At 51.8% G+C, this 27,154-nt stretch overlaps 7 protein-coding genes and 1 long non-coding RNA gene across 8 annotated transcripts in view; 1 reads left to right on the forward strand and 7 right to left on the reverse strand.

The window, feature by feature from the left end:
- LOC144322277 (uncharacterized) overlaps positions 1 to 27,154 on the forward strand; it is a 192,224-nt gene that overhangs the window by 124,007 nt on the left and 41,063 nt on the right. The gene's annotated exons all lie outside the window — the stretch shown is intronic.
- LOC144321699 (interferon alpha-1/2) lies at positions 75 to 638 on the reverse strand. Its single transcript, XM_077910979.1, has one exon. The coding sequence runs from the start codon at positions 636 to 638 to the stop codon at positions 75 to 77; it is 564 nt and encodes a 187-aa protein (XP_077767105.1).
- Positions 3,750 to 4,313, reverse strand: LOC144321701 (interferon alpha-1/2). Its single transcript, XM_077910980.1, has one exon. The coding sequence runs from the start codon at positions 4,311 to 4,313 to the stop codon at positions 3,750 to 3,752; it is 564 nt and encodes a 187-aa protein (XP_077767106.1).
- On the reverse strand, positions 7,410 to 7,973 carry LOC144321702 (interferon alpha-1/2). The gene has a single exon (XM_077910981.1). It carries the CDS (start codon positions 7,971 to 7,973, stop codon positions 7,410 to 7,412), a length of 564 nt encoding a protein of 187 aa, XP_077767107.1.
- On the reverse strand, positions 14,745 to 15,308 carry LOC144321703 (interferon alpha-1/2). The gene has a single exon (XM_077910982.1). The coding sequence runs from the start codon at positions 15,306 to 15,308 to the stop codon at positions 14,745 to 14,747; it is 564 nt and encodes a 187-aa protein (XP_077767108.1).
- On the reverse strand, positions 18,418 to 18,981 carry LOC144321704 (interferon alpha-1/2). Its single transcript, XM_077910983.1, has one exon. The coding sequence runs from the start codon at positions 18,979 to 18,981 to the stop codon at positions 18,418 to 18,420; it is 564 nt and encodes a 187-aa protein (XP_077767109.1).
- Positions 22,080 to 22,643, reverse strand: LOC144321705 (interferon alpha-1/2). Its single transcript, XM_077910984.1, has one exon. The coding sequence runs from the start codon at positions 22,641 to 22,643 to the stop codon at positions 22,080 to 22,082; it is 564 nt and encodes a 187-aa protein (XP_077767110.1).
- On the reverse strand, positions 25,746 to 26,309 carry LOC144321706 (interferon alpha-1/2). The gene has a single exon (XM_077910985.1). It carries the CDS (start codon positions 26,307 to 26,309, stop codon positions 25,746 to 25,748), a length of 564 nt encoding a protein of 187 aa, XP_077767111.1.

Below are 27,154 nucleotides of genomic sequence, written 5' to 3' on the forward strand. Positions count from 1 at the left end.
TGAGGCGGCAGGACACGTGCAAGTGTGCTCTGATCAGTCAGGGAATGTCATTTCCGTGCGGACCCGGGCGGGTCTCATTTCCTCCTCCTAATTCTTTCTTGCAAGATTGTCGAGGAGAAGAAGGATCTCCCGATTTCTGCTCGGACCATCTCCCAGGCACACGGGCTGTGGTTCCTGTCTTGCAGGTAGAGGGAGATCCTTTGGAAGTAGGTCCTCAGGGTGGAGTCCTCATGCATGAGGGGGGTCTCGGCCAGCCCCGCCTCCTGCAGGGGACAGGCCTCCAGGTCATCCAGCTGCTCAGAGAGCCCCGAGCACAGTTCCTCCAGGAGAGTCATGTTCCAAGGAGCAGAGGACGTGTCCGGGCAGAAGAGGTGGAAGACCTTCTGGGTCATCACGTGGACCACAGAGAGGGCTTGCGCCTCCTGGAGCCGCTGGCCATCAAACAGCTCCTTGGGGAAGGCAAAGTCATTGGTGTAGTGGTCACAAGAGCCGGCGGAGAGTCTCCTCATCTGTCCCAGGAGCGTCAGGACCCTCCAGTTGCGCAGGCCGTGGGTGTCGGGCAGGTGGCAAGCCAGACAGCACAGGGAGTGGCAGCTGAGCAGCACCAGGGCCACCGAGAAGGAGCAGGGCAGGGCCATCGGGGATCCTGCAGGGGCTGTGGGCCTGGCTGCGCTGGGCAAGTGTGGGAACCGCGGCTTCAGCTTCTCTGAGCATCTTCCCTCGTGTGTGGGGCTTAAGTAGGCATCAGACGCGTTTTCCATTTCTGAACGTCTCCCTCACTTTCTACTTCTCTTTTTGCTTTCCTTTATGATGCACTTTCGACTGGCTCTAGAGCACTGTTTCCCAACTACATGGGCGTGCTTGTCATGACTGCCCTTGCCTCCAGAGTCTTCTGGATTGGCTTTTCACGCATCATCCAGAAAAGTTCGGAACCCGGATGCGCTGTCTCTAGAGTACAGTGTATGTCCCATGCTCCTATCTGAACTTTGGACATACACAACCCCGTGTCGCTTCACCCTTCTCATGTGAAGGCGACGCAGGGTTAAGGATGTCTAACGCTGGTAAACATGAAGGCCAATTGTTAGGCTTCCGACGTGGAATGGGATGGCCAACGTTGAAGAGGGACCTATCGAGTACTGATAGGTACATGATTTCTGATACGGAAAGCACATATGCAGGTGAACCATGTCTACAAAGACAAGAGAATGAACGCAGAGTCTCTCCCAATTTAGAACGATGCCGAACTGCTGATCGGAATCGAAGAGTTGAATTACTTCCTTGACATGTGTTTCTGCAGTAAGGCCATTTCATGTTGCCTCGGCTGACAAAGTGATCTCTTGCCTCACCTGCGACTCCGTACTCATCAAGGTGTTTTCAAAACTCCTTTTTTTCTGTTTCGCACTGCGTCCAGTTACTGATGCGTTGACTGACTTTCGTAAAGTCAAACGATCATGCAGAATCTCTTTGTTCTGAAATGCTGAAAGCCCACATCACCTCCAGGCTCACACAGAAGCCACATCCACAAAGCGCCAAAGGCAGCTCCCGAGTCAGCCAAGGCCACCTCTCCCAGTGACTTTGAGATCCAGGAACGGATGGAGAGAAAGTCCTCTGCTCACAGGGGCCTGTCATTCCTAGGTGTGTCGCCCTCCTCGGCACACATTTCAGGGCTCTTCCACTAATTCAACGGCCATGCTTCTTGTGTGGTACTCAAGAAAGCCCAAGGAGAGACAACAAACAGGAAGCAAGAAGCTTTGGCTGGGGCCCTCCCAGACTGAGCTTTGGAGAGCCTACAGACCACTGGACTATCTAAGACTAGTTCACAGAGCTCAGAATCTTGGAAGCCTTGTCACAGGGATTCCCTCAGGTGGCTGAAGGTTCATTTCCAGGGACACTATGCAGATACAGACAATGGAGGTGGGAGAAGTCTCTCTACTTCGTATTTTTTTTCTGCGCAGCTAACTACTCGTAAAAGATATCTTGATTTTTAGAGAAAGAGAGAGAGAGAGAGAGAGAGAGAGAGAGAGTGAAAGCAATATAGAGAGCAGCGTGAGCAGGGGAGGAGAGGGAGTAGCAGACACCTACCTGAGAAGGAGCCCGATGACAGGCTCCATCCAAGGACCCTGGGACTGGCGATCCAGCCAAAGACAGATGCCTCATGGAACGAGCCACCCACGTGCCCCAGGGACAAGGAATCCTCTGCAGTCTCTGCGCTTGTGGGGAGCCTGGTGTGGGGTTCCATGCAACCGCCCTGAGATGAGGATCTCAGCTGAAACCAAGATCTGGCTGTTTAGCCGACCTTGCCAACCACATTGCCTACCTCGCTGCTCTTTGGAACACTGTATTTTCCAGAGGGGGAGAGAGACAGCGAGAGCGAGAGCGAGAGAGAGCGAGAGAGAGCGAGAGAGAAAAGCTGAGGAAATTGGCTTTTTACACTCTCTGAATCCGTTCCTCCTAGAAAACCTGTTTTTACCTCGGGAGATGAATCACACAGCAGGGGCAACCTGATGCACACAACACAAGCCAGGTGTCCAGGCCTGGTCACTATCTCAGTGCATTGCTGGCTGTAGGGGGCAGTCTTCTGCTGTAGAGCATCGGACAGACCACCGAGTCCAATCCTCCCGCTTTGTCTTTGCTTGTTCCTACAGCCACTGTCCCCTGCTTGTAACGGGGACGTGCCCTCCGGTCCATAATGGTCTGTCATGAGGAGCAAAAGAAGACAACAAGGCCTCTCGGAGGAGAGTTTCCAAAAAGGAGGGAGCCCCCACAGACTCTGGGCTTCAGTGAGTGGCTTGCCCGTAGAAGTCACATGGCCACACTGGATCCACAAGGGAATCCATCTGGAGACCACTTCTCCTTTGGGACTCTGTTCCCTTGGCAGCGCTTCCATTGCTAGGCTTCAAGGGAACGGACCGGCTTGTAACTGGCAGACCCCACTAGGCATTTTCTTAAGGATATTGGCACTGGGACATCCACCAGTCTAATAGGGAAGGTATTATCTAGTGCTGCTTGATTATATTTCCGGATATGCCTGCTTCCTTTTCTGCCTACAGAGTTCCTATGTCCCTTCTTCTTGTTGTTGTACCGTGTGCTATGACTGCCATCACTTCACTCTGCTGGTTGTTTGGAGGTTTGTTTTTTCTCGACAGAACTCAGAGATACAGGGTAGGAGATGGGATCGGTCGTGTGCACCCTCAGCCTGACAGGCACATACGCACTGGCATCGAGGAGGACTATGGTTTGACTTCTCATGAGAGTAACAGAATCCTGAGGAGAAGAGTCATACGATCCACTCTTTCATCAGATTCTCTTCTGATTCCCTCCATCTCGAAAGAAACCACAAATGCAAGAATGCTTGCAGAGAACGGTTTAATGAACAAAAGAATAAAAAACTTAATAAATAGAAAGCATCCCCACTCCCCCTGAATCACAGAGTGACGGTACACCTACTAGTATACAAAGAGAACCCAGTTGAGCCATAAATACAAATAAATAAATAAATAAATAAATAAATAAATAAATAAATAAATAAACGAATGAGTAGGAAGTAGAGAGATGGGCAAGGTTATGTGAAAGTAAGCGGTGTTTGTCGACTTGACTTGATGGTGCTGCCCCGTCCTGAACACGTTGGACACCCGATTGCCTTCGTGTCACCGTGACGGCAGGCGTGAGCTTCTCTGAGGCGGCAGGACACGTGCAAGTGTGCTCTGATCAGTCAGGGAATGTCATTTCCGTGCGGACCCGGGCGGGTCTCATTTCCTCCTCCTGATTCTTTCTTGCAAGATTGTCGAGGAGAAGAAGGATCTCCCGATTTCTGCTCGGACCATCTCCCAGGCACACGGGCTGTGGTTCCTGTCTTGCAGGTAGAGGGAGATCCTTTGGAAGTAGGTCCTCAGGGTGGAGTCCTCATGCATGAGGGGGGTCTCGGCCAGCCCCGCCTCCTGCAGGGGACAGGCCTCCAGGTCATCCAGCTGCTCAGAGAGCCCCGAGCACAGTTCCTCCAGGAGAGTCATGTTCCAAGGAGCAGAGGACGTGTCCGGGCAGAAGAGGTGGAAGACCTTCTGGGTCATCACGTGGACCACAGAGAGGGCCTGCGCCTCCTGGAGCCGCTGGCCATCAAACAGCTCCTTGGGGAAGGCAAAGTCATTGGTGTAGTGGTCACAAGAGCCGGCGGAGAGTCTCCTCATCTGTCCCAGGAGCGTCAGGACCCTCCAGTTGCGCAGGCCGTGGGTGTCGGGCAGGTGGCAAGCCAGACAGCACAGGGAGTGGCAGCTGAGCAGCACCAGGGCCACCGAGAAGGAGCAGGGCAGGGCCATCGGGGATCCTGCAGGGGCTGTGGGCCTGGCTGCGCTGGGCAAGTGTGGGAACCGCGGCTTCAGCTTCTCTGAGCATCTTCCCTCGTGTGTGGGGCTTAAGTAGGCATCAGACGCGTTTTCCATTTCTGAACGTCTCCCTCACTTTCTACTTCTCTTTTTGCTTTCCTTTATGATGCACTTTCGACTGGCTCTAGAGCACTGTTTCCCAACTACATGGGCGTGCTTGTCATGACTGCCCTTGCCTCCAGAGTCTTCTGGATTGGCTTTTCACGCATCATCCAGAAAAGTTCGGAACCCGGATGCGCTGTCTCTAGAGTACAGTGTATGTCCCATGCTCCTATCTGAACTTTGGACATACACAACCCCGTGTCGCTTCACCCTTCTCATGTGAAGGCGACGCAGGGTTAAGGATGTCTAACGCTGGTAAACATGAAGGCCAATTGTTAGGCTTCCGACGTGGAATGGGATGGCCAACGTTGAAGAGGGACCTATCGAGTACTGATAGGTACGATTTCTGATACGGAAAGCACATATGCAGGTGAACCATGTCTACAAAGACAAGAGAATGAACGCAGAGTCTCTCCCAATTTAGAACGATGCCGAACTGCTGATCGGAATCGAAGAGTTGAATTACTTCCTTGACATGTGTTTCTGCAGTAAGGCCATTTCATGTTGCCTCGGCTGACAAAGTGATCTCTTGCCTCACCTGCGACTCCGTACTCATCAAGGTGTTTTCAAAACTCCTTTTTTTCTGTTTCGCACTGCGTCCAGTTACTGATGCGTTGACTGACTTTCATAAAGTCAAACGATCATGCAGAATCTCTTTGTTCTGAAATGCTGAAAGCCCACATCACCTCCAGGCTCACACAGAAGCCACATCCACAAAGCGCCAAAGGCAGCTCCCGAGTCAGCCAAGGCCACCTCTCCCAGTGACTTTGAGATCCAGGAACGGATGGAGAGAAAGTCCTCTGCTCACAGGGGCCTGTCATTCCTAGGTGTGTCGCCCTCCTCGGCACACATTTCAGGGCTCTTCCACTAATTCAACGGCCATGCTTCTTGTGTGGTACTCAAGAAAGCCCAAGGAGAGACAACAAACAGGAAGCAAGAAGCTTTGGCTGGGGCCCTCCCAGACTGAGCTTTGGAGAGCCTACAGACCACTGGACTATCTAAGACTAGTTCACAGAGCTCAGAATCTTGGAAGCCTTGTCACAGGGATTCCCTCAGGTGGCTGAAGGTTCATTTCCAGGGACACTATGCAGATACAGACCATGGAGGTGGGAGAAGTCTCTCTACTTCGTATTTTTTTTCTGCGCAGCTAACTACTCGTAAAAGATATCTTGATTTTTAGAGAAAGAGAGAGAGAGAGAGAGAGAGTGAAAGCAATATAGAGAGCAGCGTGAGCAGGGGAGGAGAGGGAGTAGCAGACACCTACCTGAGAAGGAGCCCGATGACAGGCTCCATCCAAGGACCCTGGGATTGGCGATCCAGCCAAAGATAGATGCCTCATGGAACGAGCCACCCACGTGCCCCAGGGACAAGGAATCCTCTGCAGTCTCTGCGCTTGTGGGGAGCCTGGTGTGGGGTTCCATGCAACCGCCCTGAGATGAGGATCTCAGCTGAAACCAAGATCTGGCTGTTTAGCCGACCTTGCCAACCACATTGCCTACCTCGCTGCTCTTTGGAACACTGTATTTTCCAGAGGGGGAGAGAGACAGCGAGAGCGAGAGCGAGAGAGAGCGAGAGAGAAAAGCTGAGGAAATTGGCTTTTTACACTCTCTGAATCCGTTCCTCCTAGAAAACCTGTTTTTACCTCGGGAGATGAATCACACAGCAGGGGCAACCTGATGCACACAACACAAGCCAGGTGTCCAGGCCTGGTCACTATCTCAGTGCATTGCTGGCTGTAGGGGGCAGTCTTCTGCTGTAGAGCATCAGACAGACCACCGAGTCCAATCCTCCCGCTTTGTCTTTGCTTGTTCCTACAGCCACTGTCCCCTGCTTGTAACGGGGACGTGCCCTCCGGTCCATAATGGTCTGTCATCAGGAGCAAAAGAAGACAACAAGGCCTCTCGGAGGAGAGTTTCCAAAAAGGAGGGAGCCCCCACAGACTCTGGGCTTCAGTGAGTGGCTTGCCCGTAGAAGTCACATGGCCACACAGGATCCACAAGGGAATCCATCTGGAGACCACTTCTCCTTTGGGACTCTGTTCCCTTGGCAGCGCTTCCATTGCTAGGCTTCAAGGGAACGGACCGGCTTGTAACTGGCAGACCCCACTAGGCATTTTCTTAAGGATATTGGCACTGGGACATCCACCAGTCTAATAGGGAAGGTATTATCTAGTGCTGCTTGATTATATTTCCGGATATGCCTGCTTCCTTTTCTGCCTACAGAGTTCCTATGTCCCTTCTTCTTGTTGTTGTACCGTGTGCTATGACTGCCATCACTTCACTCTGCTGGTTGTTTGGAGGTTTGTTTTTTCTCGACAGAACTCAGAGATACAGGGTAGGAGATGGGATCGGTCGTGTGCACCCTCAGCCTGACAGGCACATACGCACTGGCATCGAGGAGGACTATGGTTTGACTTCTCATGAGAGTAACAGAATCCTGAGGAGAAGAGTCATACGATCCACTCTTTCATCAGATTCTCTTCTGATTCCCTCCGTCTCGAAAGAAACCACAAATGCAAGAATGCTTGCAGAGAACGGTTTAATGAACAAAAGAATAAAAAACTTAATAAATAGAAAGCATCCCCACTCCCCCTGAATCACAGAGTGATGGTACACCTACTAGTATACAAAGAGAACCCAGTTGAGCCATAAATACAAATAAATAAATAAATAAATAATAAATAAATAAATAAATAAATAAATAAATAAACGAATGAGTAGGAAGTAGAGAGATGGGCAAGGTTATGTGAAAGTAAGCGGTGTTTGTCGACTTGACTTGATGGTGCTGCCCCGTCCTGAACACGTTGGACACCCGATTGCCTTCGTGTCACCGTGACGGCAGGCGTGAGCTTCTCTGAGGCGGCAGGACACGTGCAAGTGTGCTCTGATCAGTCAGGGAATGTCATTTCCGTGCGGACCCGGGCGGGTCTCATTTCCTCCTCCTGATTCTTTCTTGCAAGATTGTCGAGGAGAAGAAGGATCTCCCGATTTCTGCTCGGACCATCTCCCAGGCACACGGGCTGTGGTTCCTGTCTTGCAGGTAGAGGGAGATCCTTTGGAAGTAGGTCCTCAGGGTGGAGTCCTCATGCATGAGGGGGGTCTCGGCCAGCCCCGCCTCCTGCAGGGGACAGGCCTCCAGGTCATCCAGCTGCTCAGAGAGCCCCGAGCACAGTTCCTCCAGGAGAGTCATGTTCCAAGGAGCAGAGGACGTGTCCGGGCAGAAGAGGTGGAAGACCTTCTGGGTCATCACGTGGACCACAGAGAGGGCCTGCGCCTCCTGGAGCCGCTGGCCATCAAACAGCTCCTTGGGGAAGGCAAAGTCATTGGTGTAGTGGTCACAAGAGCCGGCGGAGAGTCTCCTCATCTGTCCCAGGAGCGTCAGGACCCTCCAGTTGCGCAGGCCGTGGGTGTCGGGCAGGTGGCAAGCCAGACAGCACAGGGAGTGGCAGCTGAGCAGCACCAGGGCCACCGAGAAGGAGCAGGGCAGGGCCATCGGGGATCCTGCAGGGGCTGTGGGCCTGGCTGCGCTGGGCAAGTGTGGGAACCGCGGCTTCAGCTTCTCTGAGCATCTTCCCTCGTGTGTGGGGCTTAAGTAGGCATCAGACGCGTTTTCCATTTCTGAACGTCTCCCTCACTTTCTACTTCTCTTTTTGCTTTCCTTTATGATGCACTTTCGACTGGCTCTAGAGCACTGTTTCCCAACTACATGGGCGTGCTTGTCATGACTGCCCTTGCCTCCAGAGTCTTCTGGATTGGCTTTTCACGCATCATCCAGAAAAGTTCGGAACCCGGATGCGCTGTCTCTAGAGTACAGTGTATGTCCCATGCTCCTATCTGAACTTTGGACATACACAACCCCGTGTCGCTTCACCCTTCTCATGTGAAGGCGACGCAGGGTTAAGGATGTCTAACGCTGGTAAACATGAAGGCCAATTGTTAGGCTTCCGACGTGGAATGGGATGGCCAACGTTGAAGAGGGACCTATCGAGTACTGATAGGTACATGATTTCTGATACGGAAAGCACATATGCAGGTGAACCATGTCTACAAAGACAAGAGAATGAACGCAGAGTCTCTCCCAATTTAGAACGATGCCGAACTGCTGATCGGAATCGAAGAGTTGAATTACTTCCTTGACATGTGTTTCTGCAGTAAGGCCATTTCATGTTGCCTCGGCTGACAAAGTGATCTCTTGCCTCACCTGCGACTCCGTACTCATCAAGGTGTTTTCAAAACTCCTTTTTTTCTGTTTCGCACTGCGTCCAGTTACTGATGCGTTGACTGACTTTCGTAAAGTCAAACGATCATGCAGAATCTCTTTGTTCTGAAATGCTGAAAGCCCACATCACCTCCAGGCTCACACAGAAGCCACATCCACAAAGCGCCAAAGGCAGCTCCCGAGTCAGCCAAGGCCACCTCTCCCAGTGACTTTGAGATCCAGGAACGGATGGAGAGAAAGTCCTCTGCTCACAGGGGCCTGTCATTCCTAGGTGTGTCGCCCTCCTCGGCACACATTTCAGGGCTCTTCCACTAATTCAACGGCCATGCTTCTTGTGTGGTACTCAAGAAAGCCCAAGGAGAGACAACAAACAGGAAGCAAGAAGCTTTGGCTGGGGCCCTCCCAGACTGAGCTTTGGAGAGCCTACAGACCACTGGACTATCTAAGACTAGTTCACAGAGCTCAGAATCTTGGAAGCCTTGTCACAGGGATTCCCTCAGGTGGCTGAAGGTTCATTTCCAGGGACACTATGCAGATACAGACCATGGAGGTGGGAGAAGTCTCTCTACTTCGTATTTTTTTCTGCGCAGCTAACTACTCGTAAAAGATATCTTGATTTTTAGAGAAAGAGAGAGAGAGAGAGAGAGAGAGTGAAAGCAATATAGAGAGCAGCGTGAGCAGGGGAGGAGAGGGAGTAGCAGACACCTACCTGAGAAGGAGCCCGATGACAGGCTCCATCCAAGGACCCTGGGACTGGCGATCCAGCCAAAGACAGATGCCTCATGGAACGAGCCACCCACGTGCCCCAGGGACAAGGAATCCTCTGCAGTCTCTGCGCTTGTGGGGAGCGTGGTGTGGGGTTCCATGCAACCGCCCTGAGATGAGGATCTCAGCTGAAACCAAGATCTGGCTGTTTAGCCGACCTTGCCAACCACATTGCCTACCTCGCTGCTCTTTGGAACACTGTATTTTCCAGAGGGGGAGAGAGACAGCGAGAGCGAGAGCGAGAGAGAGCGAGAGAGAGCGAGAGAGAAAAGCTGAGGAAATTGGCTTTTTACACTCTCTGAATCCGTTCCTCCTAGAAAACCTGTTTTTACCTCGGGAGATGAATCACACAGCAGGGGCAACCTGATGCACACAACACAAGCCAGGTGTCCAGGCCTGGTCACTATCTCAGTGCATTGCTGGCTGTAGGGGGCAGTCTTCTGCTGTAGAGCATCGGACAGACCACCGAGTCCAATCCTCCCGCTTTGTCTTTGCTTGTTCCTACAGCCACTGTCCCCTGCTTGTAACGGGGACGTGCCCTCCGGTCCATAATGGTCTGTCATCAGGAGCAAAAGAAGACAACAAGGCCTCTCGGAGGAGAGTTTCCAAAAAGGAGGGAGCCCCCACAGACTCTGGGCTTCAGTGAGTGGCTTGCCCGTAGAAGTCACATGGCCACACAGGATCCACAAGGGAATCCATCTGGAGACCACTTCTCCTTTGGGACTCTGTTCCCTTGGCAGCGCTTCCATTGCTAGGCTTCAAGGGAACGGACCGGCTTGTAACTGGCAGACCCCACTAGGCATTTTCTTAAGGATATTGGCACTGGGACATCCACCAGTCTAATAGGGAAGGTATTATCTAGTGCTGCTTGATTATATTTCCGGATATGCCTACTTCCTTTTCTGCCTACAGAGTTCCTATGTCCCTTCTTCTTGTTGTTGTACCGTGTGCTATGACTGCCATCACTTCACTCTGCTGGTTGTTTGGAGGTTTGTTTTTTCTCGACAGAACTCAGAGATACAGGGTAGGAGATGGGATCGGTCGTGTGCACCCTCAGCCTGACAGGCACATACGCACTGGCATCGAGGAGGACTATGGTTTGACTTCTCATGAGAGTAACAGAATCCTGAGGAGAAGAGTCATACGATCCACTCTTTCATCAGATTCTCTTCTGATTCCCTCCGTCTCGAAAGAAACCACAAATGCAAGAATGCTTGCAGAGAACGGTTTAATGAACAAAAGAATAAAAAACTTAATAAATAGAAAGCATCCCCACTCCCCCTGAATCACAGAGTGACGGTACACCTACTAGTATACAAAGAGAACCCAGTTGAGCCATAAATACAAATAAATAAATAAATAAATAATAAATAAATAAATAAATAAATAAATAAACGAATGAGTAGTAAGTAGAGAGATGGGCAAGGTTATGTGAAAGTAAGCGGTGTTTGTCGACTTGACTTGATGGTGCTGCCCCGTCCTGAACACGTTGGACACCCGATTGCCTTCGTGTCACCGTGACGGCAGGCGTGAGCTTCTCTGAGGCGGCAGGACACGTGCAAGTGTGCTCTGATCAGTCAGGGAATGTCATTTCCGTGCGGACCCGGGCGGGTCTCATTTCCTCCTCCTGATTCTTTCTTGCAAGATTGTCGAGGAGAAGAAGGATCTCCCGATTTCTGCTCGGACCATCTCCCAGGCACACGGGCTGTGGTTCCTGTCTTGCAGGTAGAGGGAGATCCTTTGGAAGTAGGTCCTCAGGGTGGAGTCCTCATGCATGAGGGGGGTCTCGGCCAGCCCCGCCTCCTGCAGGGGACAGGCCTCCAGGTCATCCAGCTGCTCAGAGAGCCCCGAGCACAGTTCCTCCAGGAGAGTCATGTTCCAAGGAGCAGAGGACGTGTCCGGGCAGAAGAGGTGGAAGACCTTCTGGGTCATCACGTGGACCACAGAGAGGGCCTGCGCCTCCTGGAGCCGCTGGCCATCAAACAGCTCCTTGGGGAAGGCAAAGTCATTGGTGTAGTGGTCACAAGAGCCGGCGGAGAGTCTCCTCATCTGTCCCAGGAGCGTCAGGACCCTCCAGTTGCGCAGGCCGTGGGTGTCGGGCAGGTGGCAAGCCAGACAGCACAGGGAGTGGCAGCTGAGCAGCACCAGGGCCACCGAGAAGGAGCAGGGCAGGGCCATCGGGGATCCTGCAGGGGCTGTGGGCCTGGCTGCGCTGGGCAAGTGTGGGAACCGCGGCTTCAGCTTCTCTGAGCATCTTCCCTCGTGTGTGGGGCTTAAGTAGGCATCAGACGCGTTTTCCATTTCTGAACGTCTCCCTCACTTTCTACTTCTCTTTTTGCTTTCCTTTATGATGCACTTTCGACTGGCTCTAGAGCACTGTTTCCCAACTACATGGGCGTGCTTGTCATGACTGCCCTTGCCTCCAGAGTCTTCTGGATTGGCTTTTCACGCATCATCCAGAAAAGTTCGGAACCCGGATGCGCTGTCTCTAGAGTACAGTGTATGTCCCATGCTCCTATCTGAACTTTGGACATACACAACCCCGTGTCGCTTCACCCTTCTCATGTGAAGGCGACGCAGGGTTAAGGATGTCTAACGCTGGTAAACATGAAGGCCAATTGTTAGGCTTCCGACGTGGAATGGGATGGCCAACGTTGAAGAGGGACCTATCGAGTACTGATAGGTACATGATTTCTGATACGGAAAGCACATATGCAGGTGAACCATGTCTACAAAGACAAGAGAATGAACGCAGAGTCTCTCCCAATTTAGAACGATGCCGAACTGCTGATCGGAATCGAAGAGTTGAATTACTTCCTTGACATGTGTTTCTGCAGTAAGGCCATTTCATGTTGCCTCGGCTGACAAAGTGATCTCTTGCCTCACCTGCGACTCCGTACTCATCAAGGTGTTTTCAAAACTCCTTTTTTTCTGTTTCGCACTGCGTCCAGTTACTGATGCGTTGACTGACTTTCGTAAAGTCAAACGATCATGCAGAATCTCTTTGTTCTGAAATGCTGAAAGCCCACATCACCTCCAGGCTCACACAGAAGCCACATCCACAAAGCGCCAAAGGCAGCTCCCGAGTCAGCCAAGGCCACCTCTCCCAGTGACTTTGAGATCCAGGAACGGATGGAGAGAAAGTCCTCTGCTCACAGGGGCCTGTCATTCCTAGGTGTGTCGCCCTCCTCGGCACACATTTCAGGGCTCTTCCACTAATTCAACGGCCATGCTTCTTGTGTGGTACTCAAGAAAGCCCAAGGAGAGACAACAAACAGGAAGCAAGAAGCTTTGGCTGGGGCCCTCCCAGACTGAGCTTTGGAGAGCCTACAGACCACTGGACTATCTAAGACTAGTTCACAGAGCTCAGAATCTTGGAAGCCTTGTCACAGGGATTCCCTCAGGTGGCTGAAGGTTCATTTCCAGGGACACTATGCAGATACAGACCATGGAGGTGGGAGAAGTCTCTCTACTTCGTATTTTTTTCTGCGCAGCTAACTACTCGTAAAAGATATCTTGATTTTTAGAGAAAGAGAGAGAGAGAGAGAGAGAGAGTGAAAGCAATATAGAGAGCAGCGTGAGCAGGGGAGGAGAGGGAGTAGCAGACACCTACCTGAGAAGGAGCCCGATGACAGGCTCCATCCAAGGACCCTGGGACTGGCGATCCAGCCAAAGACAGATGCCTCATGGAACGAGCCACCCACGTGCCCCAGGGACAAGGAATCCTCTGCAGTCTCTGCGCTTGTGGGGAGCGTGGTGTGGGGTTCCATGCAACCGCCCTGAGATGAGGATCTCAGCTGAAACCAAGATCTGGCTGTTTAGCCGACCTTGCCAACCACATTGCCTACCTCGCTGCTCTTTGGAACACTGTATTTTCCAGAGGGGGAGAGAGACAGCGAGAGCGAGAGCGAGAGAGAGCGAGAGAGAGCGAGAGAGAAAAGCTGAGGAAATTGGCTTTTTACACTCTCTGAATCCGTTCCTCCTAGAAAACCTGTTTTTACCTCGGGAGATGAATCACACAGCAGGGGCAACCTGATGCACACAACACAAGCCAGGTGTCCAGGCCTGGTCACTATCTCAGTGCATTGCTGGCTGTAGGGGGCAGTCTTCTGCTGTAGAGCATCGGACAGACCACCGAGTCCAATCCTCCCGCTTTGTCTTTGCTTGTTCCTACAGCCACTGTCCCCTGCTTGTAACGGGGACGTGCCCTCCGGTCCATAATGGTCTGTCATCAGGAGCAAAAGAAGACAACAAGGCCTCTCGGAGGAGAGTTTCCAAAAAGGAGGGAGCCCCCACAGACTCTGGGCTTCAGTGAGTGGCTTGCCCGTAGAAGTCACATGGCCACACAGGATCCACAAGGGAATCCATCTGGAGACCACTTCTCCTTTGGGACTCTGTTCCCTTGGCAGCGCTTCCATTGCTAGGCTTCAAGGGAACGGACCGGCTTGTAACTGGCAGACCCCACTAGGCATTTTCTTAAGGATATTGGCACTGGGACATCCACCAGTCTAATAGGGAAGGTATTATCTAGTGCTGCTTGATTATATTTCCGGATATGCCTACTTCCTTTTCTGCCTACAGAGTTCCTATGTCCCTTCTTCTTGTTGTTGTACCGTGTGCTATGACTGCCATCACTTCAATCTGCTGGTTGTTTGGAGGTTTGTTTTTTCTCGACAGAACTCAGAGATACAGGGTAGGAGATGGGATCGGTCGTGTGCACCCTCAGCCTGACAGGCACATACGCACTGGCATCGAGGAGGACTATGGGTTGACTTCTCATGAGAGTAACAGAATCCTGAGGAGAAGAGTCATACGATCCACTCTTTCATCAGATTCTCTTCTGATTCCCTCCGTCTCGAAAGAAACCACAAATGCAAGAATGCTTGCAGAGAACGGTTTAATGAACAAAAGAATAAAAAACTTAATAAATAGAAAGCATCCCCACTCCCCCTGAATCACAGAGTGACGGTACACCTACTAGTATACAAAGAGAACCCAGTTGAGCCATAAATACAAATAAATAAATAAATAAATAAATAAATAAATAAATAAATAAATAAACGAATGAGTAGGAAGTAGAGAGATGGGCAAGGTTATGTGAAAGTAAGCGGTGTTTGTCGACTTGACTTGATGGTGCTGCCCCGTCCTGAACACGTTGGACACCCGATTGCCTTCGTGTCACCGTGACGGCAGGCGTGAGCTTCTCTGAGGCGGCAGGACACGTGCAAGTGTGCTCTGATCAGTCAGGGAATGTCATTTCCGTGCGGACCCGGGCGGGTCTCATTTCCTCCTCCTGATTCTTTCTTGCAAGATTGTCGAGGAGAAGAAGGATCTCCCGATTTCTGCTCGGACCATCTCCCAGGCACACGGGCTGTGGTTCCTGTCTTGCAGGTAGAGGGAGATCCTTTGGAAGTAGGTCCTCAGGGTGGAGTCCTCATGCATGAGGGGGGTCTCGGCCAGCCCCGCCTCCTGCAGGGGACAGGCCTCCAGGTCATCCAGCTGCTCAGAGAGCCCCGAGCACAGTTCCTCCAGGAGAGTCATGTTCCAAGGAGCAGAGGACGTGTCCGGGCAGAAGAGGTGGAAGACCTTCTGGGTCATCACGTGGACCACAGAGAGGGCCTGCGCCTCCTGGAGCCGCTGGCCATCAAACAGCTCCTTGGGGAAGGCAAAGTCATTGGTGTAGTGGTCACAAGAGCCGGCGGAGAGTCTCCTCATCTGTCCCAGGAGCGTCAGGACCCTCCAGTTGCGCAGGCCGTGGGTGTCGGGCAGGTGGCAAGCCAGACAGCACAGGGAGTGGCAGCTGAGCAGCACCAGGGCCACCGAGAAGGAGCAGGGCAGGGCCATCGGGGATCCTGCAGGGGCTGTGGGCCTGGCTGCGCTGGGCAAGTGTGGGAACCGCGGCTTCAGCTTCTCTGAGCATCTTCCCTCGTGTGTGGGGCTTAAGTAGGCATCAGACGCGTTTTCCATTTCTGAACGTCTCCCTCACTTTCTACTTCTCTTTTTGCTTTCCTTTATGATGCACTTTCGACTGGCTCTAGAGCACTGTTTCCCAACTACATGGGCGTGCTTGTCATGACTGCCCTTGCCTCCAGAGTCTTCTGGATTGGCTTTTCACGCATCATCCAGAAAAGTTCGGAACCCGGATGCGCTGTCTCTAGAGTACAGTGTATGTCCCATGCTCCTATCTGAACTTTGGACATACACAACCCCGTGTCGCTTCACCCTTCTCATGTGAAGGCGACGCAGGGTTAAGGATGTCTAACGCTGGTAAACATGAAGGCCAATTGTTAGGCTTCCGACGTGGAATGGGATGGCCAACGTTGAAGAGGGACCTATCGAGTACTGATAGGTACATGATTTCTGATACGGAAAGCACATATGCAGGTGAACCATGTCTACAAAGACAAGAGAATGAACGCAGAGTCTCTCCCAATTTAGAACGATGCCGAACTGCTGATCGGAATCGAAGAGTTGAATTACTTCCTTGACATGTGTTTCTGCAGTAAGGCCATTTCATGTTGCCTCGGCTGACAAAGTGATCTCTTGCCTCACCTGCGACTCCGTACTCATCAAGGTGTTTTCAAAACTCCTTTTTTTCTGTTTCGCACTGCGTCCAGTTACTGATGCGTTGACTGACTTTCGTAAAGTCAAACGATCATGCAGAATCTCTTTGTTCTGAAATGCTGAAAGCCCACATCACCTCCAGGCTCACACAGAAGCCACATCCACAAAGCGCCAAAGGCAGCTCCCGAGTCAGCCAAGGCCACCTCTCCCAGTGACTTTGAGATCCAGGAACGGATGGAGAGAAAGTCCTCTGCTCACAGGGGCCTGTCATTCCTAGGTGTGTCGCCCTCCTCGGCACACATTTCAGGGCTCTTCCACTAATTCAATGGCCATGCTTCTTGTGTGGTACTCAAGAAAGCCCAAGGAGAGACAACAAACAGGAAGCAAGAAGCTTTGGCTGGGGCCCTCCCAGACTGAGCTTTGGAGAGCCTACAGACCACTGGACTATCTAAGACTAGTTCACAGAGCTCAGAATCTTGGAAGCCTTGTCACAGGGATTCCCTCAGGTGGCTGAAGGTTCATTTCCAGGGACACTATGCAGATACAGACAATGGAGGTGGGAGAAGTCTCTCTACTTCGTATTTTTTTTCTGCGCAGCTAACTACTCGTAAAAGATATCTTGATTTTTAGAGAAAGAGAGAGAGAGAGAGAGAGAGAGAGTGAAAGCAATATAGAGAGCAGCGTGAGCAGGGGAGGAGAGGGAGTAGCAGACACCTACCTGAGAAGGAGCCCGATGACAGGCTCCATCCAAGGACCCTGGGACTGGCGATCCAGCCAAAGACAGATGCCTCATGGAACGAGCCACCCACGTGCCCCAGGGACAAGGAATCCTCTGCAGTCTCTGCGCTTGTGGGGAGCGTGGTGTGGGGTTCCATGCAACCGCCCTGAGATGAGGATCTCAGCTGAAACCAAGATCTGGCTGTTTAGCCGACCTTGCCAACCACATTGCCTACCTCGCTGCTCTTTGGAACACTGTATTTTCCAGAGGGGGAGAGAGACAGCGAGAGCGAGAGCGAGAGAGAGCGAGAGAGAGCGAGAGAGAAAAGCTGAGGAAATTGGCTTTTTACACTCTCTGAATCCGTTCCTCCTAGAAAACCTGTTTTTACCTCGGGAGATGAATCACACAGCAGGGGCAACCTGATGCACACAACACAAGCCAGGTGTCCAGGCCTGGTCACTATCTCAGTGCATTGCTGGCTGTAGGGGGCAGTCTTCTGCTGTAGAGCATCGGACAGACCACCGAGTCCAATCCTCCCGCTTTGTCTTTGCTTGTTCCTACAGCCACTGTCCCCTGCTTGTAACGGGGACGTGCCCTCCGGTCCATAATGGTCTGTCATGAGGAGCAAAAGAAGACAACAAGGCCTCTCGGAGGAGAGTTTCCAAAAAGGAGGGAGCCCCCACAGACTCTGGGCTTCAGTGAGTGGCTTGCCCGTAGAAGTCACATGGCCACACTGGATCCACAAGGGAATCCATCTGGAGACCACTTCTCCTTTGGGACTCTGTTCCCTTGGCAGCGCTTCCATTGCTAGGCTTCAAGGGAACGGACCGGCTTGTAACTGGCAGACCCCACTAGGCATTTTCTTAAGGATATTGGCACTGGGACATCCACCAGTCTAATAGGGAAGGTATTATCTAGTGCTGCTTGATTATATTTCCGGATATGCCTGCTTCCTTTTCTGCCTACAGAGTTCCTATGTCCCTTCTTCTTGTTGTTGTACCGTGTGCTATGACTGCCATCACTTCACTCTGCTGGTTGTTTGGAGGTTTGTTTTTTCTCGACAGAACTCAGAGATACAGGGTAGGAGATGGGATCGGTCGTGTGCACCCTCAGCCTGACAGGCACATACGCACTGGCATCGAGGAGGACTATGGTTTGACTTCTCATGAGAGTAACAGAATCCTGAGGAGAAGAGTCATACGATCCACTCTTTCATCAGATTCTCTTCTGATTCCCTCCATCTCGAAAGAAACCACAAATGCAAGAATGCTTGCAGAGAACGGTTTAATGAACAAAAGAATAAAAAACTTAATAAATAGAAAGCATCCCCACTCCCCCTGAATCACAGAGTGACGGTACACCTACTAGTATACAAAGAGAACCCAGTTGAGCCATAAATACAAATAAATAAATAAATAAATAAATAAATAAATAAATAAATAAATAAATAAACGAATGAGTAGGAAGTAGAGAGATGGGCAAGGTTATGTGAAAGTAAGCGGTGTTTGTCGACTTGACTTGATGGTGCTGCCCCGTCCTGAACACGTTGGACACCCGATTGCCTTCGTGTCACCGTGACGGCAGGCGTGAGCTTCTCTGAGGCGGCAGGACACGTGCAAGTGTGCTCTGATCAGTCAGGGAATGTCATTTCCGTGCGGACCCGGGCGGGTCTCATTTCCTCCTCCTGATTCTTTCTTGCAAGATTGTCGAGGAGAAGAAGGATCTCCCGATTTCTGCTCGGACCATCTCCCAGGCACACGGGCTGTGGTTCCTGTCTTGCAGGTAGAGGGAGATCCTTTGGAAGTAGGTCCTCAGGGTGGAGTCCTCATGCATGAGGGGGGTCTCGGCCAGCCCCGCCTCCTGCAGGGGACAGGCCTCCAGGTCATCCAGCTGCTCAGAGAGCCCCGAGCACAGTTCCTCCAGGAGAGTCATGTTCCAAGGAGCAGAGGACGTGTCCGGGCAGAAGAGGTGGAAGACCTTCTGGGTCATCACGTGGACCACAGAGAGGGCCTGCGCCTCCTGGAGCCGCTGGCCATCAAACAGCTCCTTGGGGAAGGCAAAGTCATTGGTGTAGTGGTCACAAGAGCCGGCGGAGAGTCTCCTCATCTGTCCCAGGAGCGTCAGGACCCTCCAGTTGCGCAGGCCGTGGGTGTCGGGCAGGTGGCAAGCCAGACAGCACAGGGAGTGGCAGCTGAGCAGCACCAGGGCCACCGAGAAGGAGCAGGGCAGGGCCATCGGGGATCCTGCAGGGGCTGTGGGCCTGGCTGCGCTGGGCAAGTGTGGGAACCGCGGCTTCAGCTTCTCTGAGCATCTTCCCTCGTGTGTGGGGCTTAAGTAGGCATCAGACGCGTTTTCCATTTCTGAACGTCTCCCTCACTTTCTACTTCTCTTTTTGCTTTCCTTTATGATGCACTTTCGACTGGCTCTAGAGCACTGTTTCCCAACTACATGGGCGTGCTTGTCATGACTGCCCTTGCCTCCAGAGTCTTCTGGATTGGCTTTTCACGCATCATCCAGAAAAGTTCGGAACCCGGATGCGCTGTCTCTAGAGTACAGTGTATGTCCCATGCTCCTATCTGAACTTTGGACATACACAACCCCGTGTCGCTTCACCCTTCTCATGTGAAGGCGACGCAGGGTTAAGGATGTCTAACGCTGGTAAACATGAAGGCCAATTGTTAGGCTTCCGACGTGGAATGGGATGGCCAACGTTGAAGAGGGACCTATCGAGTACTGATAGGTACATGATTTCTGATACGGAAAGCACATATGCAGGTGAACCATGTCTACAAAGACAAGAGAATGAACGCAGAGTCTCTCCCAATTTAGAACGATGCCGAACTGCTGATCGGAATCGAAGAGTTGAATTACTTCCTTGACATGTGTTTCTGCAGTAAGGCCATTTCATGTTGCCTCGGCTGACAAAGTGATCTCTTGCCTCACCTGCGACTCCGTACTCATCAAGGTGTTTTCAAAACTCCTTTTTTTCTGTTTCGCACTGCGTCCAGTTACTGATGCGTTGACTGACTTTCGTAAAGTCAAACGATCATGCAGAATCTCTTTGTTCTGAAATGCTGAAAGCCCACATCACCTCCAGGCTCACACAGAAGCCACATCCACAAAGCGCCAAAGGCAGCTCCCGAGTCAGCCAAGGCCACCTCTCCCAGTGACTTTGAGATCCAGGAACGGATGGAGAGAAAGTCCTCTGCTCACAGGGGCCTGTCATTCCTAGGTGTGTCGCCCTCCTCGGCACACATTTCAGGGCTCTTCCACTAATTCAACGGCCATGCTTCTTGTGTGGTACTCAAGAAAGCCCAAGGAGAGACAACAAACAGGAAGCAAGAAGCTTTGGCTGGGGCCCTCCCAGACTGAGCTTTGGAGAGCCTACAGACCACTGGACTATCTAAGACTAGTTCACAGAGCTCAGAATCTTGGAAGCCTTGTCACAGGGATTCCCTCAGGTGGCTGAAGGTTCATTTCCAGGGACACTATGCAGATACAGACCATGGAGGTGGGAGAAGTCTCTCTACTTCGTATTTTTTTCTGCGCAGCTAACTACTCGTAAAAGATATCTTGATTTTTAGAGAAAGAGAGAGAGAGAGAGAGAGAGAGTGAAAGCAATATAGAGAGCAGCGTGAGCAGGGGAGGAGAGGGAGTAGCAGACACCTACCTGAGAAGGAGCCCGATGACAGGCTCCATCCAAGGACCCTGGGACTGGCGATCCAGCCAAAGACAGATGCCTCATGGAACGAGCCACCCACGTGCCCCAGGGACAAGGAATCCTCTGCAGTCTCTGCGCTTGTGGGGAGCGTGGTGTGGGGTTCCATGCAACCGCCCTGAGATGAGGATCTCAGCTGAAACCAAGATCTGGCTGTTTAGCCGACCTTGCCAACCACATTGCCTACCTCGCTGCTCTTTGGAACACTGTATTTTCCAGAGGGGGAGAGAGACAGCGAGAGCGAGAGCGAGAGAGAGCGAGAGAGAGCGAGAGAGAAAAGCTGAGGAAATTGGCTTTTTACACTCTCTGAATCCGTTCCTCCTAGAAAACCTGTTTTTACCTCGGGAGATGAATCACACAGCAGGGGCAACCTGATGCACACAACACAAGCCAGGTGTCCAGGCCTGGTCACTATCTCAGTGCATTGCTGGCTGTAGGGGGCAGTCTTCTGCTGTAGAGCATCGGACAGACCACCGAGTCCAATCCTCCCGCTTTGTCTTTGCTTGTTCCTACAGCCACTGTCCCCTGCTTGTAACGGGGACGTGCCCTCCGGTCCATAATGGTCTGTCATCAGGAGCAAAAGAAGACAACAAGGCCTCTCGGAGGAGAGTTTCCAAAAAGGAGGGAGCCCCCACAGACTCTGGGCTTCAGTGAGTGGCTTGCCCGTAGAAGTCACATGGCCACACAGGATCCACAAGGGAATCCATCTGGAGACCACTTCTCCTTTGGGACTCTGTTCCCTTGGCAGCGCTTCCATTGCTAGGCTTCAAGGGAACGGACCGGCTTGTAACTGGCAGACCCCACTAGGCATTTTCTTAAGGATATTGGCACTGGGACATCCACCAGTCTAATAGGGAAGGTATTATCTAGTGCTGCTTGATTATATTTCCGGATATGCCTACTTCCTTTTCTGCCTACAGAGTTCCTATGTCCCTTCTTCTTGTTGTTGTACCGTGTGCTATGACTGCCATCACTTCAATCTGCTGGTTGTTTGGAGGTTTGTTTTTTCTCGACAGAACTCAGAGATACAGGGTAGGAGATGGGATCGGTCGTGTGCACCCTCAGCCTGACAGGCACATACGCACTGGCATCGAGGAGGACTATGGGTTGACTTCTCATGAGAGTAACAGAATCCTGAGGAGAAGAGTCATACGATCCACTCTTTCATCAGATTCTCTTCTGATTCCCTCCGTCTCGAAAGAAACCACAAATGCAAGAATGCTTGCAGAGAACGGTTTAATGAACAAAAGAATAAAAAACTTAATAAATAGAAAGCATCCCCACTCCCCCTGAATCACAGAGTGACGGTACACCTACTAGTATACAAAGAGAACCCAGTTGAGCCATAAATACAAATAAATAAATAAATAAATAAATAAATAAATAAATAAATAAACGAATGAGTAGGAAGTAGAGAGATGGGCAAGGTTATGTGAAAGTAAGCGGTGTTTGTCGACTTGACTTGATGGTGCTGCCCCGTCCTGAACACGTTGGACACCCGATTGCCTTCGTGTCACCGTGACGGCAGGCGTGAGCTTCTCTGAGGCGGCAGGACACGTGCAAGTGTGCTCTGATCAGTCAGGGAATGTCATTTCCGTGCGGACCCGGGCGGGTCTCATTTCCTCCTCCTAATTCTTTCTTGCAAGATTGTCGAGGAGAAGAAGGATCTCCCGATTTCTGCTCGGACCATCTCCCAGGCACACGGGCTGTGGTTCCTGTCTTGCAGGTAGAGGGAGATCCTTTGGAAGTAGGTCCTCAGGGTGGAGTCCTCATGCATGAGGGGGGTCTCGGCCAGCCCCGCCTCCTGCAGGGGACAGGCCTCCAGGTCATCCAGCTGCTCAGAGAGCCCCGAGCACAGTTCCTCCAGGAGAGTCATGTTCCAAGGAGCAGAGGACGTGTCCGGGCAGAAGAGGTGGAAGACCTTCTGGGTCATCACGTGGACCACAGAGAGGGCTTGCGCCTCCTGGAGCCGCTGGCCATCAAACAGCTCCTTGGGGAAGGCAAAGTCATTGGTGTAGTGGTCACAAGAGCCGGCGGAGAGTCTCCTCATCTGTCCCAGGAGCGTCAGGACCCTCCAGTTGCGCAGGCCGTGGGTGTCGGGCAGGTGGCAAGCCAGACAGCACAGGGAGTGGCAGCTGAGCAGCACCAGGGCCACCGAGAAGGAGCAGGGCAGGGCCATCGGGGATCCTGCAGGGGCTGTGGGCCTGGCTGCGCTGGGCAAGTGTGGGAACCGCGGCTTCAGCTTCTCTGAGCATCTTCCCTCGTGTGTGGGGCTTAAGTAGGCATCAGACGCGTTTTCCATTTCTGAACGTCTCCCTCACTTTCTACTTCTCTTTTTGCTTTCCTTTATGATGCACTTTCGACTGGCTCTAGAGCACTGTTTCCCAACTACATGGGCGTGCTTGTCATGACTGCCCTTGCCTCCAGAGTCTTCTGGATTGGCTTTTCACGCATCATCCAGAAAAGTTCGGAACCCGGATGCGCTGTCTCTAGAGTACAGTGTATGTCCCATGCTCCTATCTGAACTTTGGACATACACAACCCCGTGTCGCTTCACCCTTCTCATGTGAAGGCGACGCAGGGTTAAGGATGTCTAACGCTGGTAAACATGAAGGCCAATTGTTAGGCTTCCGACGTGGAATGGGATGGCCAACGTTGAAGAGGGACCTATCGAGTACTGATAGGTACATGATTTCTGATACGGAAAGCACATATGCAGGTGAACCATGTCTACAAAGACAAGAGAATGAACGCAGAGTCTCTCCCAATTTAGAACGATGCCGAACTGCTGATCGGAATCGAAGAGTTGAATTACTTCCTTGACATGTGTTTCTGCAGTAAGGCCATTTCATGTTGCCTCGGCTGACAAAGTGATCTCTTGCCTCACCTGCGACTCCGTACTCATCAAGGTGTTTTCAAAACTCCTTTTTTTCTGTTTCGCACTGCGTCCAGTTACTGATGCGTTGACTGACTTTCGTAAAGTCAAACGATCATGCAGAATCTCTTTGTTCTGAAATGCTGAAAGCCCACATCACCTCCAGGCTCACACAGAAGCCACATCCACAAAGCGCCAAAGGCAGCTCCCGAGTCAGCCAAGGCCACCTCTCCCAGTGACTTTGAGATCCAGGAACGGATGGAGAGAAAGTCCTCTGCTCACAGGGGCCTGTCATTCCTAGGTGTGTCGCCCTCCTCGGCACACATTTCAGGGCTCTTCCACTAATTCAACGGCCATGCTTCTTGTGTGGTACTCAAGAAAGCCCAAGGAGAGACAACAAACAGGAAGCAAGAAGCTTTGGCTGGGGCCCTCCCAGACTGAGCTTTGGAGAGCCTACAGACCACTGGACTATCTAAGACTAGTTCACAGAGCTCAGAATCTTGGAAGCCTTGTCACAGGGATTCCCTCAGGTGGCTGAAGGTTCATTTCCAGGGACACTATGCAGATACAGACCATGGAGGTGGGAGAAGTCTCTCTACTTCGTATTTTTTTCTGCGCAGCTAACTACTCGTAAAAGATATCTTGATTTTTAGAGAAAGAGAGAGAGAGAGAGAGAGAGAGTGAAAGCAATATAGAGAGCAGCGTGAGCAGGGGAGGAGAGGGAGTAGCAGACACCTACCTGAGAAGGAGCCCGATGACAGGCTCCATCCAAGGACCCTGGGACTGGCGATCCAGCCAAAGACAGATGCCTCATGGAACGAGCCACCCACGTGCCCCAGGGACAAGGAATCCTCTGCAGTCTCTGCGCTTGTGGGGAGCCTGGTGTGGGGTTCCATGCAACCGCCCTGAGATGAGGATCTCAGCTGAAACCAAGATCTGGCTGTTTAGCCGACCTTGCCAACCACATTGCCTACCTCGCTGCTCTTTGGAACACTGTATTTTCCAGAGGGGGAGAGAGACAGCGAGAGCGAGAGCGAGAGAGAGCGAGAGAGAGCGAGAGAGAAAAGCTGAGGAAATTGGCTTTTTACACTCTCTGAATCCGTTCCTCCTAGAAAACCTGTTTTTACCTCGGGAGATGAATCACACAGCAGGGGCAACCTGATGCACACAACACAAGCCAGGTGTCCAGGCCTGGTCACTATCTCAGTGCATTGCTGGCTGTAGGGGGCAGTCTTCTGCTGTAGAGCATCGGACAGACCACCGAGTCCAATCCTCCCGCTTTGTCTTTGCTTGTTCCTACAGCCACTGTCCCCTGCTTGTAACGGGGACGTGCCCTCCGGTCCATAATGGTCTGTCATGAGGAGCAAAAGAAGACAACAAGGCCTCTCGGAGGAGAGTTTCCAAAAAGGAGGGAGCCCCCACAGACTCTGGGCTTCAGTGAGTGGCTTGCCCGTAGAAGTCACATGGCCACACTGGATCCACAAGGGAATCCATCTGGAGACCACTTCTCCTTTGGGACTCTGTTCCCTTGGCAGCGCTTCCATTGCTAGGCTTCAAGGGAACGGACCGGCTTGTAACTGGCAGACCCCACTAGGCATTTTCTTAAGGATATTGGCACTGGGACATCCACCAGTCTAATAGGGAAGGTATTATCTAGTGCTGCTTGATTATATTTCCGGATATGCCTGCTTCCTTTTCTGCCTACAGAGTTCCTATGTCCCTTCTTCTTGTTGTTGTACCGTGTGCTATGACTGCCATCACTTCACTCTGCTGGTTGTTTGGAGGTTTGTTTTTTCTCGACAGAACTCAGAGATACAGGGTAGGAGATGGGATCGGTCGTGTGCACCCTCAGCCTGACAGGCACATACGCACTGGCATCGAGGAGGACTATGGTTTGACTTCTCATGAGAGTAACAGAATCCTGAGGAGAAGAGTCATACGATCCACTCTTTCATCAGATTCTCTTCTGATTCCCTCCATCTCGAAAGAAACCACAAATGCAAGAATGCTTGCAGAGAACGGTTTAATGAACAAAAGAATAAAAAACTTAATAAATAGAAAGCATCCCCACTCCCCCTGAATCACAGAGTGACGGTACACCTACTAGTATACAAAGAGAACCCAGTTGAGCCATAAATACAAATAAATAAATAAATAAATAAATAAATAAATAAATAAATAAATAAACGAATGAGTAGGAAGTAGAGAGATGGGCAAGGTTATGTGAAAGTAAGCGGTGTTTGTCGACTTGACTTGATGGTGCTGCCCCGTCCTGAACACGTTGGACACCCGATTGCCTTCGTGTCACCGTGACGGCAGGCGTGAGCTTCTCTGAGGCGGCAGGACACGTGCAAGTGTGCTCTGATCAGTCAGGGAATGTCATTTCCGTGCGGACCCGGGCGGGTCTCATTTCCTCCTCCTGATTCTTTCTTGCAAGATTGTCGAGGAGAAGAAGGATCTCCCGATTTCTGCTCGGACCATCTCCCAGGCACACGGGCTGTGGTTCCTGTCTTGCAGGTAGAGGGAGATCCTTTGGAAGTAGGTCCTCAGGGTGGAGTCCTCATGCATGAGGGGGGTCTCGGCCAGCCCCGCCTCCTGCAGGGGACAGGCCTCCAGGTCATCCAGCTGCTCAGAGAGCCCCGAGCACAGTTCCTCCAGGAGAGTCATGTTCCAAGGAGCAGAGGACGTGTCCGGGCAGAAGAGGTGGAAGACCTTCTGGGTCATCACGTGGACCACAGAGAGGGCCTGCGCCTCCTGGAGCCGCTGGCCATCAAACAGCTCCTTGGGGAAGGCAAAGTCATTGGTGTAGTGGTCACAAGAGCCGGCGGAGAGTCTCCTCATCTGTCCCAGGAGCGTCAGGACCCTCCAGTTGCGCAGGCCGTGGGTGTCGGGCAGGTGGCAAGCCAGACAGCACAGGGAGTGGCAGCTGAGCAGCACCAGGGCCACCGAGAAGGAGCAGGGCAGGGCCATCGGGGATCCTGCAGGGGCTGTGGGCCTGGCTGCGCTGGGCAAGTGTGGGAACCGCGGCTTCAGCTTCTCTGAGCATCTTCCCTCGTGTGTGGGGCTTAAGTAGGCATCAGACGCGTTTTCCATTTCTGAACGTCTCCCTCACTTTCTACTTCTCTTTTTGCTTTCCTTTATGATGCACTTTCGACTGGCTCTAGAGCACTGTTTCCCAACTACATGGGCGTGCTTGTCATGACTGCCCTTGCCTCCAGAGTCTTCTGGATTGGCTTTTCACGCATCATCCAGAAAAGTTCGGAACCCGGATGCGCTGTCTCTAGAGTACAGTGTATGTCCCATGCTCCTATCTGAACTTTGGACATACACAACCCCGTGTCGCTTCACCCTTCTCATGTGAAGGCGACGCAGGGTTAAGGATGTCTAACGCTGGTAAACATGAAGGCCAATTGTTAGGCTTCCGACGTGGAATGGGATGGCCAACGTTGAAGAGGGACCTATCGAGTACTGATAGGTACGATTTCTGATACGGAAAGCACATATGCAGGTGAACCATGTCTACAAAGACAAGAGAATGAACGCAGAGTCTCTCCCAATTTAGAACGATGCCGAACTGCTGATCGGAATCGAAGAGTTGAATTACTTCCTTGACATGTGTTTCTGCAGTAAGGCCATTTCATGTTGCCTCGGCTGACAAAGTGATCTCTTGCCTCACCTGCGACTCCGTACTCATCAAGGTGTTTTCAAAACTCCTTTTTTTCTGTTTCGCACTGCGTCCAGTTACTGATGCGTTGACTGACTTTCATAAAGTCAAACGATCATGCAGAATCTCTTTGTTCTGAAATGCTGAAAGC

The sequence above is a fragment of the Canis aureus genome, chromosome 10 (genome assembly GCF_053574225.1).
Source record: "Canis aureus isolate CA01 chromosome 10, VMU_Caureus_v.1.0, whole genome shotgun sequence".
Classification (NCBI taxonomy): Eukaryota; Metazoa; Chordata; class Mammalia; order Carnivora; family Canidae; genus Canis; species Canis aureus.